This window comes from Clarias gariepinus, chromosome 8 (genome assembly GCF_024256425.1).
Source record: "Clarias gariepinus isolate MV-2021 ecotype Netherlands chromosome 8, CGAR_prim_01v2, whole genome shotgun sequence".
NCBI lineage: Eukaryota > Metazoa > Chordata > Actinopteri > Siluriformes > Clariidae > Clarias > Clarias gariepinus.
Window position 1 is genome coordinate 22,978,980 of NC_071107.1, and position 16,466 is coordinate 22,995,445.

Sequence of the window (16,466 nt, forward strand, 5' to 3'; positions counted from 1 at the left end):
TCGGTAAAACTGTCTTCTACATTGTACAGTCTATCATTAAAAGTAGTTAGTATGAACAATTTTCTGCACATACTACACATAAACCCTGACGTTTCTTCTACTTAAATAAGAACCCTAAATAACTGAATAAAAAAGTGTAATACAAGTCAAGGGGGAAATGTTTCTAAAGCCATTTGATTAGCAAATGCACTCATTCTGCTAAATAAACCAAAAGAGTATATCTTACATGCAGTGTATATAAGCCTAAAAAAGAGAAGAAGAGACACTGCATGCATGGTTTATTCTCGGCTTATACAACACATTTGAGTTTCAATTCATAACAAATAAGTCTATAAAATATTAGGCTTGTTATGAAGATAAAGAGCACATTGCCAAAAGAACTGAATCCATAGATGAGCGCCACATGTCCACCATCTATGGAATTCAGTTCTCAGGGCCAAGTGTTCAGAAGAGTCATATACCTTTCTTATTGTGTAAGAAACTGGATGCTGAGGCTGCTTACATGGCCCATGAGATTGAAGCTGCTTTGCCAAGACACAGCTTTATGGAGCCATTAGTGAAATCTTATTAGCTGAAATCAGATATTACAAGAGTTCAGGCAAATACACTTCAACAGTTTTAACGCCTAAGGGTTCATCAATACTAGGTAAAGCATTGTCAACCTGTTAATAATTCCTGCGTCATCCTACGAAAAGTCTAAGTGCCAAAACAACTGAAAGGACTACTACGTTTATTTTCTCAATGTTATCTCATTCACATATTTGTTTAATGTTTGATCATTACTGAATTCCTGAGACAGGCATATTGCACTGCATGTCCTCAGAACTCTGGCCACACCTGAAGAGTTTCAGGAAATTTACTTTCCGTTAAATCAGACTAAAACCAGTTGAACGGCATTAATGAATGTACACTTAAAATCCAAATAAACCTTCAGACATGATGCATTATGTTTGTTATATTTGTTATATCGGTAAGTTTGTTATAGAGTACACCACATTGCATTTTATTTTAATAAAATGCTATTTGTGAAATATATTTAAAAAAATCCCAACATTAGGAAATAAATTGAAAATGTACAATTAAAGGAATTACAGTTAAAAGAAGGTACAGCAAAAAAAGCTCAAAATTGACTTTAAGATAATTTTTCAACTTTGGTAATTCCAATACCCTTTAGTTCTTAAATACTCAGAACCTCTTAACGTTTTATTTCGGGTTACCTGTTTTCAAATAGAAATTCTCTGTACCTGATACTCACCTATAATAGAGGGAAAAATTATCCCAATTTGACATACCACTCTTAAATTGTGTCCCTCCTGGGAAAAGTTCCTACTTCAGTATTCACCAACTTCTCACAGCTGATGACTTTCCAAAGCCAACACACATCCATCCTCTCCAATCGAGCTGTGAAGACTTATATATAAACTGTAAATTCTTCAGCTTAAATAGTCATGCACGTCCGTGTTTCTGCCTTACTCAGGGACACACTCACTCACTCATGCTCTGTGAGTACGGTAAGCCTGGCAGTCACTTCCCAGTAAGAAGGAAACAGTGGGAGGGAGTCTCCCGCCCCCTCGTAGTGAATCAATACACAGCGCTTCTGAGGAAAAATATCTCACTGGTTCAGCCCTCAGTTCCCATAAAACAAAAAAAGGGAAAAGGGGAGAGGGAGGGAAAAAAAAAACTACTCGTCTCTGTAGGAACCAGGAATTCCCCTACTGCAAAAATGTGGTTTCAGGCGAGAATAGGTGACACAGCACAGGCAAAGAGAAACTAACTGTCTGAAAGTATGTTTTTGTATTTCCAAAAAGGAAATGGAAATCCTACATGTTGAACACTCATTTTTAGAATCATGTTTACTGTTAGTGCTCCGAAAAAAAAGAATGATCAGTTCAAGTTTCCTCATATGGAAGTTTCTGCTGATTAATACATGTATGTTGCATCATACTGAGGTGTGGTGTTTCAAGCGTGAATACAGTTCTTCCACCTTCCCACTCTACTTCCATGTTAACACTTACTGTAAGCTGAAGTCATGGAGTATTTGCAAATTCAACCAACAAAATTGTGATGTATAACCGGTTAGACATTCAAATTGCAGTTGCGAGATGACTAGTCTACACTCCTGCGTTTTCGAAATTAACCCAATATTGCAACATGGAATATGATGAATTTTCAGTTGTATGTCATCTTTTCTTACACTAAGAATGGATCTCATGCATGCTATTTAAGGTTGAATGTGCATTCAGAAAAAAAAGGGATATGTTATAAAAACAATAGTCTCAGAGCATTTGATGTCCCAAATAAATCAGTTAAAAGTGAGTCTGAACTGAAGCTCTTCATACTCCATCACAGCATGTTTCTTATTGTTTTAAGTCATATATATATACACAATGGTACAGCCTTCTGTATTGCTGACGCCATCATTAAAACATGACACTTCTCTTTAGAAGATCCACTAGTGATGTAAGTAATTTACTGTCATTTCCAGCCAGAAGTAAACTATATGTCATGTAAAATGATATTTCTCAATATCCACTTGGTCATCCTGGAAGACATGCAAGTTTTGCCATGCCAATAACTCTAGACAATTTCATCATATGCCTTTTCTACATAATTTGGCTTTTGCTTGTTGAAGCTGAAACCTCTTCCCTGTTCTTAGAAAGAGCATGATGTTAGAAGAGGCTGGGGGTCAAGCTATCCATGTGCAGTGACTTAAAAGCCCAGGGCAACAATAAGGGAATCTACTTTCACAGAAAATCCTTCTGCTGGTAGGATAAGTTGCAACTGACATTTTGAACAGGACTTCAGAAACAGACACGGCTTTCATGCTGCTGTTTGAACATGGGGGAAATTGGCTGCAAAGGTCACCGAGCCCATTTCCTTTCCCCTATGCTCACTGAGATAGACCTTTATAGCACCTGCTCTTTTTTTGCTTGCACTTTAACCAATAGTAACCATATTCAAATGCTCCATATGTTTGGAACGGTGTGGATTACCCAAGAGTGTGGAGAGGATTTCCTTCCCTTTTTGTGGTGCTGACCTCTGTTTGGTATCGGTCTCTTTCCCAAAACTTTGATTTTGCTTTGACCAGGATGACTTAGCAGTAAAAAATTTCCCTCTTTTGAAACCAGTCACAGTAGGTTCATGCTTTTATGTTAAATCAATTAGAGTGTATGTATAATTAAGTTATAGTCTATATTTACATTATAGTATATATATATATGTATTAGTAAAGTTGTCATCACTTTCATCATTGTTCTACATCATTGTTATAGTGTCATTCCTGGCCTATTTACATAATAAGGATTATGTACATATTGGTTGATGCATTGTTTGTATATATATATATATATATATATATATATATATATATATATATATATATATATACACTGTAGGCCTATATCACACTTTTATCTGTACTTTAAAAAAAAAAGTACAGTTACCTCATCAAAGGATATGATTCAAGGCCGTCAATACAAATTCAAACTGAATCTAATTTCCCTTCAAATAAAAGAGTACGAGGTTTGCCTCATTGTTTCTTTTCTTTCTTTATCATAATTCTTCTTACTTCCAGGATGGAAATGTTGACATGTTCAAAAGTCGTTGGTCTTTATGTCGCACACACAAATTTCCATAATTCCAGCTTAGAAAAACACTACTAGCACAAAACTGACCACTACAGAACAGAAAGATTTTTTCCCCCCACCATGAAATATCCTTTCCCGGCTCATAGTCTACCTCCTGAAAGAGGTTTCACATTTTAACATATTTTTTTCTTCTTCTTATGCAACCCCAAGCACACACATTACAGGCAGTTTGTAAATGACAATCAGCCCACAGCATGTCTTTGGAAAGTTTGGGGAACCCTGAGGAAACCCACCAAGCACAAGGAGAACCTGCAAACTCCACACACACACACACACACAGGTGGTGAGAGGCGAACCCACAACCAAGTGTCTGTTGTTGTTGTTTTGGTTTAAATTGTTGGAAAAAATATTTATTTCTCAGTGTAAACTGTGGTCGCAAGTTTTCTTCCATGTCTGTCAGTAAGTGTGGGGCGGCCCGTGTCAGCACATGGCATCGTACATTCCATCAACACTGCATTCGTTTCGCTTTTCGTTTAAAATAATAATAAAAAAGTTTCTCCTGTTAGTTTTTTTGGGTGAGTTTTTGTGGCTATAATGAGTGAAAGGAGTCGAACAGGTTGTAGGACGAGAAGAGTGGATTAATGCCTAGAGGGTTAAAAAAAAAGGAAGCGGTGGCAGGTAAACGCTGAAAACAAACACTTTAAAAATAAATGTCAACGATATGGACTCTTATTGCTGTTTGTGTGAATTATAGTTAATCTGCTGTATTTTGTTTACATATCTGAACAAAACGCACTCATTTTAGAAAACGTCCTATTTGTTTCGTGACCAAATCATTACAATTCAGACCAGATAAATACTCTATGTGTTTCTCTGACTTCCAAAAGGTGGCAACAACGTTACAAACTCAGGCTTGGCTTCAAACGAGCACTTTCTCGACTCCATTTTGCTTAGACTTGCCGTAACCAACACACAGATCGACTTTTTTTTTTTAAAGCATTATTTAATCAGGCGCTTTCTGAGCTGTGCACTACTGGGAATTAAAACTATGCGTGTTTTAGGGTGTTCCAGGTGACTCCAAGAAGTGATCGAGTCGTCTTCGTGCCTGAATCGGACGTGACTCACTTCCTTTTTTCACAGGAAGAAGACGCGTTAACGTGTCAGAGCTGCTGTGGATGTATACACAAGTTGGAGGACTGGTGGTGTTTTCCCAAATAAAAGTAGTGAGTAAGTCGAAGTCTGGCTAGCTAGCTAGCTAGCTGCTTGAAATAAAATACGAAGGAAACTTGTGAGAGCATTAGAGTTTCGGCTTGTCTCTCAATGTGTCATCGTTAGTGTGAACTAATATTTAGAAAAGCACTGAGCAGGTTGAATTCACGGGGTGGTACGAACACACACACACACACACACACACACACTGGTCAACTGACTGGATGAAGCAGAGACGGGGCTGTGTTCAGTGCACGAGGTGACCCAGAGTCCTGCGTCCACTTAACCCGGGAGCATGCTGCGACTAGAAGACGTGGCTAACGTGGTGCTCAGGGTTCCCAGTCTCTTAGTCCTGGACCTGCTCTACAAATGCGACATCGAGAGCTTCACCCACCATCTCAGGGCGAGCAGCGAAGACATGCTCTTCAAATACAAATACGTGCTCTGGAACATTTACTACTTAGGTACAGTCTCATCTCTTCCTCTCTTTGAATGCTTATAAGATTTCCCCAGAAGACAAACATGTTCATGTGTCCACAGGTCACTTAGTTAGCACAATAGTGCTGTTATTGCCTCTCGGTCACATTGTCCAACTTTACCTGCATGTCCTGACTGCTCTTCTGCTCTACATGGGCCATCAGATGTCCAGGTGAGCACTCCTCCTTTCTTCCGCGTCAGCAAGCAATGCTCAGTAAAGTGTACCACCTACCTTCCCATTTACATCCACTCTATATGTACCTGAATACATATCAGCATCCGAGATCATCAGCATCTAACACCCGCTCACTCATCGTCTATACCACTTTATCCTGTGTACAGGGAGATTCCAAAGAGACTTAGGGCACAAGGCGGACCATGGACGGGGTACCAATCCATTGCAGGGCACATACACATACATACACGCAGGTTTATTCACACACTACGGACAATTTGGGAACAAAAACCCTATAGGTGCAAGACGAAAGTTCTAAAGCTACTAAGTCACCAACCCACTCATCATCTTGCAGTTCAATCCTGTTATCATTAACCTTTTTTTTTTTTTTTAACCACTTGCTGCCAAGCCTGTTCACTCAAATGACGTTTGCTCTGTTGACATGCAGCTAGCAGGTCAGGGCATCTGACATTCACCTGTACCCTGATCTTCAATCCTTAACTGATTATAAACAGAATAGGCACAACCTATGTGTTCAAAAGATGTTCGACAAGATATGTGCAAAGTCGCGAAATGGATTTTGTGTTCATCGAAAACCTGTTTTTTAGTCTACACAGGTGCATGTGCTATATGTTTATAACTTGGCAGCATTCCTAAATGATGTGCTACTAGCCATTAAATGACCTTCGTAGGGGTTATTTAGGGTCATTCAGCTTTACAAACGAGACGTTTATTTATTATTTGTATTTTTTTCCGCATTAACAGGGATTATGTTGTCGGAGAGAGTCAATATGGGTATGACGGAACACTCTTTCTGCATCCACCAGCGCTGAACCGTTTTGTGAGGGCACTTACAAGTAGGTACAAACTCCCCATCTAAGACTACATCATGACCAGGAAGCAGTAGTTTAAAAAAATCTTGCATTAAGACACTCAAGATAATTAAGATAATCATATTGTACTTTGGTTATGATGCTAAGAAAAGGGAGTTTTTCACAATGTATACGTTGTTCATTAGTATTTAATCTAATTCACTTCTATGAAGTCTTTTAATAAAATATTTTTTTTATATATACTGTATAAAATAACTATGACTTATTGTGTATCTCACTAGTAGTGAATTTGCTTAGCTTGCTATTTTAAAACCTACCTAGTTTCCTTACACAAAGTTGAGCATAAGGCCTTCAGTTGAGTGACAGTTTCCTGTTTTTTTTCATCTCTGACATGAATGTACATAAAAAGCATAACCATAATTTGCTAAAGGTTTTTAGATAGCTGTCTTCCAGAGATTGTTTTTCTCAAGAAATTCAAAATGAATGACTAGAATGTAATCGACATGGTGACTGTAATCATGAGAAAAGGTCACAAATGTTATTTTTCTGTTGCTCAAGCTCATAGGTTACACTGGGTCTTCTGTGGAAAGGACTAATTAAGACCGGTTGAAGACCAAAATTATTTTAACCTTTTCCAGTCATTTTTGCTCCTCCTCAAAACACAATGATTTTATTCTGTTTTCTGGATAGCATTGAAGCGCAGTGCTGCAATTAACTGAATATATTAAATTAATTAGTGAATAAACTAAAGACATTTTCTGAGGGAGACAGAATGCCGTATGTATGCATGCATGCATGCATGCAGTTAATTGGATATTTTTAAGGCTGGTAACTCTAAATGAACTTCTCCTCTGCAGTAGAGGTAAGTTTTGGTCCTGCTTTCCTGTGATAGTCTTCTAAGACAGTTTCATTATGCTGCTTGATGGGTTTTGCAAATGCACTTAACAATACTGTTCTTGCAAAAGCTATTGCAGAACAGCTGACCTTCGTGTCTTAAAATAACAGCTGATTACTGTTGTTATTTCATTGTTTGGAAAAAATCCAGTATTGTTCTAGAATGTAAAAAAATACAAACCTGTGAACAAACTTTTGTTTGGTACTGTATACTGACTGTACCTGCATACATGCATGCATTTAATTTGTTGTTTGTGTTGTAACAGGTCAAATAATTGTTGCCACTCTGTGTGCATTCCTTATGCGCACTCGTCGTGTATGGTTGTTCTCTGCACACTTGCTCCCACTGGTTGGACGGATGTGTTTATTTTCTCAAGATAACGTCATGACCCTCACTACTATTTCCATGGGGATAACTGCAGCAGAGGTTGCCATCTTCCTCCTCATGAATCTCTTTGTCCCATATAGACTAGCCAGAGCCACATATCAGCAAATAGCACAAACAGAGGTAAACCTGCATGTTTAAAACTGTGTTTAAGTGTTCGCTACATCAAACCAGTATAATGTAAAACACACACACATATGCACTCACTGGACTCTCAAATTCCTAGTTTGTATTTATAAACTGTCTTCTTCTGTCTTTAGGTGACTGATTTGTACCGGTTGTTGGCAGTAGGCATGTCTCTCTGGCATCATTTTGCTGTGCCCGTATTATTCAGTGCTTTTTGGTTTGTATTGTTTGGAGTTCATCTTGTCTCCAATGTTGGCAGCTCCACTGCCACCCAAGAGGGGCTGCTACTCTACTTTATCACCAGGTAAACAGTCACTGTCACAATCAGTCACAAATCTAGTGCTGTAGCCTCTGATATTTGCATGCACCAAAGCAAAGTTAATATTCAGTGGCTCATGTCCTGTAACAGATGCAAAATTTTGCACTGAAGTAAATTTAGAGATTAATAGAACTATTCTGATGAGCTCTTGAAACTACTTTGAACATGAAACCAAATTCAGAAAGTTTGCACATTTTTATGATTAATTGCTTATTACATTTGTGTGGCTTTTCTTCTTTGTGTGTGTGTGTGTGTTCGCAAGTGTGTCTGAGTGCTGTGCTAGTCCTTGCTCTCTACTGGGTTTGACATTTGTGGTTTCTTATTTGGCACTGGGCCTACTGAATCTCTGCAAGTTCTGCTTGGGAGGATACACAGCACTGCAAAATCACAATGTCATGCACAGGTATGTGTGTAAATAAATAAATATACAAATATACATCTAAAATAATTATATACACACACACAGTACAGTATGTATGTATGTATGTATGTATGTATATGTATGTATGTGTATATATATACTGCATGTATATGTATGTATGTGTATATATATACTCAGCAAAAAAAGAAACGTCCCTTTTTCAGGACTGTGTATTTCAACAATAATGTTGTAAAAATCCAAATAACTTTACAGATCTTCATTGTAAAGGGTTTAAACAATGTTTTTCATGCATGTTCAATTAACCATAATCAATTAATTAACATGCACCTGTGGAATGGTTGTTAAGACCTTAACAGCTTACAGAAAGTAGGCATTTAAGGTCTCAGTTCTAAAAACGCAGGACACTAAAGAGACTTGTCTACCAACTGTGAAAAACACCCAAAGAAAGATGCCCACTGTCCCTGCTCATCTGCGTGAACGTGCATTAGGCATGCTGCAGGGACGCATGAGGACTGCTGATGTGGCTAGGGCGATAAATTGCCATGTCCGCACTGTGAGACGCCTAAGACAGCGCTACAGGGAGACAGGAAGGACAGCTGATCATCCTCGCAGTGGAAGACCACGTGTAACAACACCTGCACAGGATCGGTACATCCGAATATCACACCTTCGTGACAGGTACAGGATGGCCACAACAACTGCCCGAGTCACACCAGGAACACACAATCCCTCCATCAGTGCTCAGACTGTCTGCAATAGGCAGTCCATGAGGAGGAGATGCACTGTAGTACTTCAAGCAGCTGGTGGCCGCACCAGATACTGACTGGTACTTTTGATTTTGAGCCTCCCTTCATTCGGGGACACATTGTGAAACATTTTTAGTTTATGTCTTATGGTGTTGACTCTTTTAGTGTTCATACAAATATTTACACATTAAGTTTACTGAAAGTAAAAACAGTTAAAAGTCAGAGGATGTTTCTTTTTTTGCTGAGTATATATATAATATATGTGTGTGTGTGTATATATATATATATATATATATATATATAATTTTTTTTTTTTTTTTTTTACACAGTATAGTATGTTGGTACACACACACAGTATATATATATATATATGGCTGTGCAAATGTAGTAAATATTAGTAAACTATTTTACTACTCCAATATGTTGTTTGTGTGGCTATGTGTACTGTATGTTGCAGGGGTGTGACAGAGGGTGTGACTCTGTTGTTGTTGGCCCTGCAGACCGGTTTGTTGGACTTGCCAGCCCTGCAACGCTGCTTCCTCCTCTTCATTATCCTCTTTATCGTTCTCACTTCCACACTGCAGAGCATGAGTGAGATAACTGAGCCCATTGTGTTAGGACTTGGAGCCAGCAGAAACAGGTAGAACTTTACCACTTTTTGGTGTCATTGACAAAAACATGAGCAGCTTCAACAGCTTCCATCCTAAGCGTTAATAACAGTTAATACCTAAATAAATAAACACTTCAAGGTAGCCACATTTTGCTTTGATGACAGCTTTGCACACTCTTGGCATGCTCTTACTCAGCCTTATAAGGTAGGGACCTGGAATGGTTTTCCAATAATGTTGAAGGAGTTCCCATTGGAGTACTTGTTGGCTGACTTTTCTTTAATTCATCCCAAACCACCTCAATTGGATTTGTATCAGGTAATTGTGGGGGCCAGGTCATGCAGCATTCCATCACTCTCCATGGGCAAAGCTCTTACATATCCTAGAGGTGTGTTTGGGGTCTGTGTCTGTTGGAAAACTAACTGATGGTCCCACTAAATGTAAACCGGATGGGAAGTTACTGCAAAATGCTTTGGTAGTGATCCTGGTTTTTGACTAATATTTAGTCAGCCACCAATTGTGCAAGTTCTCCCACTTAAAAAGATGAGAGAGGCCTGTAATTATTATTATAGGTATACATCAAGTATGAGATACAAAATAAGAAAAAGTAAATCTAGAAAATAAAATCTTTTAGTAGGCTTTTTATAGAATTTATTTGCAAATTATGGTGGAAAATAAGTATTTGGTCAACTACAAACAAGCAAGATTTCTGGCTCTCACAGACCTGTAACTTCTTCTTTAAGAAACGCCTCTGTCCTCCACTCGTTACCTGTATTAATGGCATCTGTTATTAGTATAAAAGACACCTGTCCACAAACTCAAACAGTCACACTCCAAACTCCACTATGGCCAAGACCAAAGAGCTGTCAAAGGACACCAGAAACCAAATTGTAGACCTGAACCAAGTTGGGAAGACTGAATCTGCAACAAGTAAGTTGCGTACTGTGAAGAAATCAACTGTGGAAGCAATTATTAGAAAATGGAAGACATACAAAACCACTGATAATCTCCCTCGATCTGGGGCTCCACGCAAGATCCCACCCAGTGGGGTCAAAAAGTTTACAAGAACTGTGAAGTTTGCTAGAGAGCATTTGGATGATCCAGAAGAGAATTTGAAGAATGTCATATGGTCAGATGAAACCAAAATAGAACTTGGTGCTTGGAGGAGAAAGAATGCTGAGTTGCATCCAAAGAACACCATCTTTGGAGGGAGTTGAAAGTCTGTGTTGCCCAGCGACAGCCCCAAAACATGACTGCTCTAGAGGAGATCTGCATGGAGGAATGGGCCGATATACCAGCAACAGTGTGTGAAAACCTTGTTAGGACTTACAGAAAATGTTTGACCTCTGGCATTGCCAACAAAGGGTATATAACAAAGTATTGTGATGAAATTTTGTTATTGACCAAATACTAATTTTCTATCATAAATTCTTTAAAAAATCTACAATGTGATTTTCTGGATATTTTTCTATTTCTATAAAATAATTTATTTCTTACTCTCATAGTTGAGGTACACCTATGATAAAAAATTACAAGCCCCTCTCATCTTTTTAAATGGTAGAACTTGCACAATTGGTGGCTGACTAAATACGTTTTTGCCCCACTGTATGTATCTAAGTATATATAAAGTGTTATTAATGCTTAGGATGTAAACTGTTAAAGCTGCTTTTATTTTTTAAGAAATTAGAACTGCATTTTGAAAAATTAGCATTACTGGATTTTTAATTTTCATGAGCTGTAAGTCATATTCCACGACCCTGAATAAAGGATAAAGCAGTATAGAAGATGATTGAGTGAGTGAGTGTAAGTCATATTTATTGAAATTGAAATTAAAATAAAATTTGTATTATTAATTTCGGGCAATAGTTGATCAAGTTTAGCTAGAGCAAATTTCTCCATTATGCAGGTCTTCATCTGTGCAACTTTACAGGGTCTTCATTGTCAAATTTTGCATTTCGTAATGCTCCACACATTCTCACTTGAAGCAGGCAGGCCAGTCTAGAACCCCTAATCTATGTTTAGCAGCCTTGCATGTGTAATCCAAGCAGAATGCAGTTTGGCCTTGTTCTGCTGGAAAATACATTTGAATGGCAGCATATGTGGCTCCAAAAGGACATATTTTTCTGCATTAAAGGCGTACTTGCAGATATGCCATTTACCCATGCCACAGGCGCTGGCACAACCCAATACATGTTGTTGACTTTTGGACCTGGTTCTGATAACAGCTTGAATGGTCCTTTTCCCCTTTGACCCAGAGATTGTTACAGCTGTTGTTTCCAAAAACCTTTTAAAATGTTGACTTCTTGGACCACCCAACACGTTTCATTTCAGATGAGACCGAGTCCTGTAAAGTCTGACACCTCTGGACAGCATTGATTTCTGGCTTCCTTAAGCCTTAAGTTGCATTTGTAAAAGGTTTAACACAGTGTTTACGAGCCCACAGTTCCACTGTCCTGAGTTGTGTTGTGGTTATGATGGTAAAAAATCAGTCCATTAAAATATTAACTTTAAAAAAACTGGTGTATCCACAGGTCTGTCTGGAAACACGTGCGGGGGCTCAGCATGTGTGTGTTTCTGCTGCTTTTTCCTGGCTTCATGGCCTATAAGATATCCCAATTTTTCCACATGGACTTCTGGCTTCTCATCCTGGTTTCCAGCTGCATGCTTACATCACTGCAGGTATGATTGGACACGTCACAGACACATGGAAAGGCAAACAATACAAACTTCTTTGCATGCTCATTATGAGAGTGAAGACATTAATAAACCTAAATTGTCATTTGGTATGTGCTTCAGGTGACAGGAACACTTTTAATCTACTGCCTGTTCATGGTGGAGGTGTGGCGTGGTGCAGCCCTCCCGAGCCTCGACGAGGTGGTGTATTACGTGAATGCTGTGTGTCGGGCCCTGGAGTTTGCTGTGGCTCTGTGTGTTGTAGCCTATGGGGTATGGGAGTCACTGTGGGGTGAGTGGAGTTGGATTGGGGCATCCGTTATCATCATCCACTCCTACTGCAATGTGTGGCTACGTGCCCAGGCTGGATGGAAGAGCTTCTTGCTTCGGCAGGAAGCTGCGCGCAAGATCAACTCACTCCCACGGGCAAGTGCTGAACAGCTGCATGACCACGGTGATGTCTGTGCCATCTGTTTTCAGGTTAGCATCATGTTTGGATTGTAAATTTTGAGTAAAGTTTTGTGTATGGATTGTAGAATGTAGAATAATGAGAAGCTGAACTACTGTTCCATAAACATTTTTAGAAATCCCTGGCCATATACTGAAATAACTTTTATAACAAGTGGTAAAATAGTTACAACATAACTATACAAATATTTCCCGTCCATCTTTCCATCCAGTAACCTCTGTAGTCCAACTAGGGACTGTGGAAACCAATGGTCACCATTGTATATATTTCTATTTTATGACTGTGGTAGGACCCACCAAGCACAGGGAGAACAATGCTGTAATCGAACCCAGACCCTGGAAATGCAAGACTTTTAAGCTAACGTGCCGCCATACAAAACATAATGTGCATGTTTAACTGTCTAAAATATACAGCGATGTATTGTTGCCTAATATCCAGTTAATGTTGAACTGGTTAAGCATGTGCACACGTACATTATGATTGCTGTTCATGCAATTCACTCTTTTGAGGTTTCAATTTTTTCCGTGCCTGGATACTTCCACTTCATCATCTTATCAGAACTGTCAACTTAAACACCCACTTAGTGAGAGAGGAATTGGGCCTTGTGTCATTTCTGTCTGACTCTGCTGTAATGTAGTATAACTGGAATATGTTTGGACCAGTGAAGAGAAATCTTAAATATAAAGTAAAGACATTCTAGACAATTCTGTGCTTCCAGTTTTCTGGCAGCAGTTTGAGGATGGTCCACAAATTGTATGGTTCTCATACCTATTGATAAGGTGTCCACATACTTAATGCTCAGGTGTCCACATAGGTAATGCTCAGGTGTCCACATACATGCCCCTATAGTGTATATCGTCATTACATGTTGTTATTGTAAATTGGAACTAAAAGGAATAGATGTAAGCAATGCTGCGACATGTAAGCTCTGTTCTATAGGCTTTTTTAAATCACTGCATTAGGTAACATTGAGCTTACATTTGTTGGTTGTTGTCAAATTTGGTCTATTTTTGGACAGTGGATTTTATGTTTTTATGCAACCATGATAATACGCCTTTACTAAAAACATACAAAAGTGCAATGTTTTGTCACTTTTATCAACAGTTTCTTAAACATCAGTTCAAATATTCTTTTGTCGTTATTGTCTCTCTGTCCTGCAGGATATGACATCTGCTGTTATAACCTACTGTGGTCATTTTTTCCATGGAAACTGTCTTCGAAAGTGGTTATATGTTCAGGAAACCTGCCCCATGTGTCATACTGCAATCAAACCGTCCACATCCATCCCAAAACCTGCTGCTGGTGATGCCCAACCAAGCCCAGTACAGACCCAACCCTACCCACCACAGCAAGAGCCTGCTGCTGAACACATTAATGTTCAACAAGTGGAGCAAGTTCCAGTGGAAGATGGAGTTCATTTATCAGATAAGAAGTCAGAGTCTGAAGCACCATTAGGAAGAAATGGTCTACAAAATTTTAACTGTGGGGCAGATGGAGACACTGCAGGCCCTGACTGCTCATTAGAAAGACATTCCTGCAATGAGAGAGACGGGGAATCTGAGCAGAGGACTAACCAACTCAGAGAAGGAAATTAAGCTAAGGACTAAGATAGAGAACCATGACTGTGCCACTTGTTTCTGTTTACAGTGGTGGATAAGGAGCCAATAAAAAAGAAGGAAAAGTGGATTGTTGGAAGACAACAGGGAGCCAGTAGCACACTGCCTCTCTGCAATCTGATCAATGAAGACTATACCTCAGTTTTCTGGTGGAATGAAGCTTCCTCTAATTCTCTTAAACATGTGCTGGTGTCCTCTCATCACAGCACTTCGTCAAGCAATACAAAATGTGTAATGTTTGCTATGGCTACGTTTCTGTTGAAATGTTTAAAATGCTTATGCTGTTGTGAGGAGGTCCTGAAAGGTGAAAGTGAGATTATTTGCTTTTTTTAAAGCAATGTATAAGTGAAGCATTTATCTTTACTTGCTTTAAAGAAATTCCTTAATTTCCATTTTAAAACAAGTCATAAATTGCACATGTCGCATTCTGATAATCATGTGAAGAGATAAGCTCGGCAAAGAGCTCTTGTGTATCTGACAGTGCCTCATCACAGTTGTTTCACTCAGCCATAATTTTCACCATTGCACTTTGTCCAAATTAAATATATTTTTCTGTTGATGAAATAGTTGCAAAATCTTTACTTTTGCAAATTTGTTTCAAGATATTTTAAAAATATTCTTTTTACCTAAATGCCAATAGATTATGTCCGTGTAATTTCCTGCACCTATCATTTTCTTAGGTCTACACTGTACTCCTGCACCAGCATCTGCCAGCATGCCAATGTGTCTTGCACTCATGCGCTCATACGTGTCTGTCTTCTTAGTCACATGTAATGTGAGCATATACACCAGGGCACATGTAGAAAAACCAGATTTTACAGGAAATGGGGAAAAAAATGCAAGTACCAAAGCTAAAAACAAAGGAAAGTTAGATGTGTTACCATTGGAATGCTGAATAAAAGAGCGCAAAGTGTTTTGGAGCAAAAGTTAGCTAGTAAAGTCTTGCACCAAAAATGATTCTGAAGCATTTAACTTGTCTAAATTAATCTACAAATAAACAATTATAGTAATAATTAAATTATTGGCCTTTTTGGGAGTCCTTTAAATTTAAATCTGAAGAGACAAGTTGCCGTTAATGCCTTCAGTATTAATGGGGATGCCGTTTCTGGGGATGGTCTAGTTTTCCTTAACCTGAAAAAAATACTTCAAACAAGAAGAAGGCTATTGAATGTCATTTAAAGTTGCTTAAATGTTTAACTTCTTTGGATGAATTCTGAAATCTAATCAGTACATCTGCTGGTTACAAAGAAAATCCCTATACATCCCATAAACACACTAAGAATAAATATTGTAAATGTTTAGTTATCAATGTGAACCTACAGAAAAATTACAGAAAACTATTTCCAACAAGGTGCTGGAAACATTTATTAAAGATTATGACATGATAGCATCACGCAGTTGCTGCAGATTTGGTGCCTGCACATCCATCATACAAATCTCCAGTTACCCGAAATCCCAAAGTCCCAAAATGCTCTATTGGATTGATATCTGGTGACTGGGGGATATTTGAGTACTGTGATCTCATGGTCATGTTAAAGAAAATAGTTTGCGATGGTTTTAGCTTTGTGACATGGTACATTATTCTGGGGACATAATGGGATCGACATATTAAGCAATATTACTCAGGTAGCCGGTGGTATTTAAATGATGCTCAGTGGCAGAAGATGGGTAAATAGTGGCCATGAAGGGACACACATTGCTTTCGCATTCAGTGGTATTAAAGTGATCAAATTATACCAAGAAAGTGTCACACCATTATGACCACCTGCCTAAACCAATGATACAGGGCAGCATGGATCTGTGCTTTCCTTTTCCTTCTCTTTTAAATTTTGACCTCGTCATTCCAAATGTCAAAGCAGAAATTGAGACTCATCAGTCCAGACAACATTTCTACAATCTTTTATTGTCCAATATTGTTAACCCATGCGAATTGTAAGGCCAAATTCGTGTTCTTAGCTGGCAGGAGT

The 16,466-nt window shown here is 38.6% G+C and overlaps 1 protein-coding gene across 1 annotated transcript; it reads left to right on the top strand.

Moving 5' to 3' along the window:
• Positions 1-4,152: 4,152 nt before the first annotated feature.
• zmp:0000000662 (RING finger protein 145) lies at positions 4,153-15,063 on the top strand. Its single transcript, XM_053502708.1, has 11 exons — positions 4,153-4,265; positions 4,728-5,260; positions 5,337-5,445; positions 6,214-6,305; positions 7,442-7,683; positions 7,821-7,990; positions 8,268-8,408; positions 9,591-9,773; positions 12,273-12,420; positions 12,538-12,894; positions 14,044-15,063. The coding sequence occupies exons 2-11, from the start codon at positions 5,092-5,094 to the stop codon at positions 14,476-14,478; spliced, it is 2,046 nt and encodes a 681-aa protein (XP_053358683.1). The 5' UTR covers positions 4,153-4,265; positions 4,728-5,091; the 3' UTR covers positions 14,479-15,063.
• Positions 15,064-16,466: the final 1,403 nt, after the last annotated feature.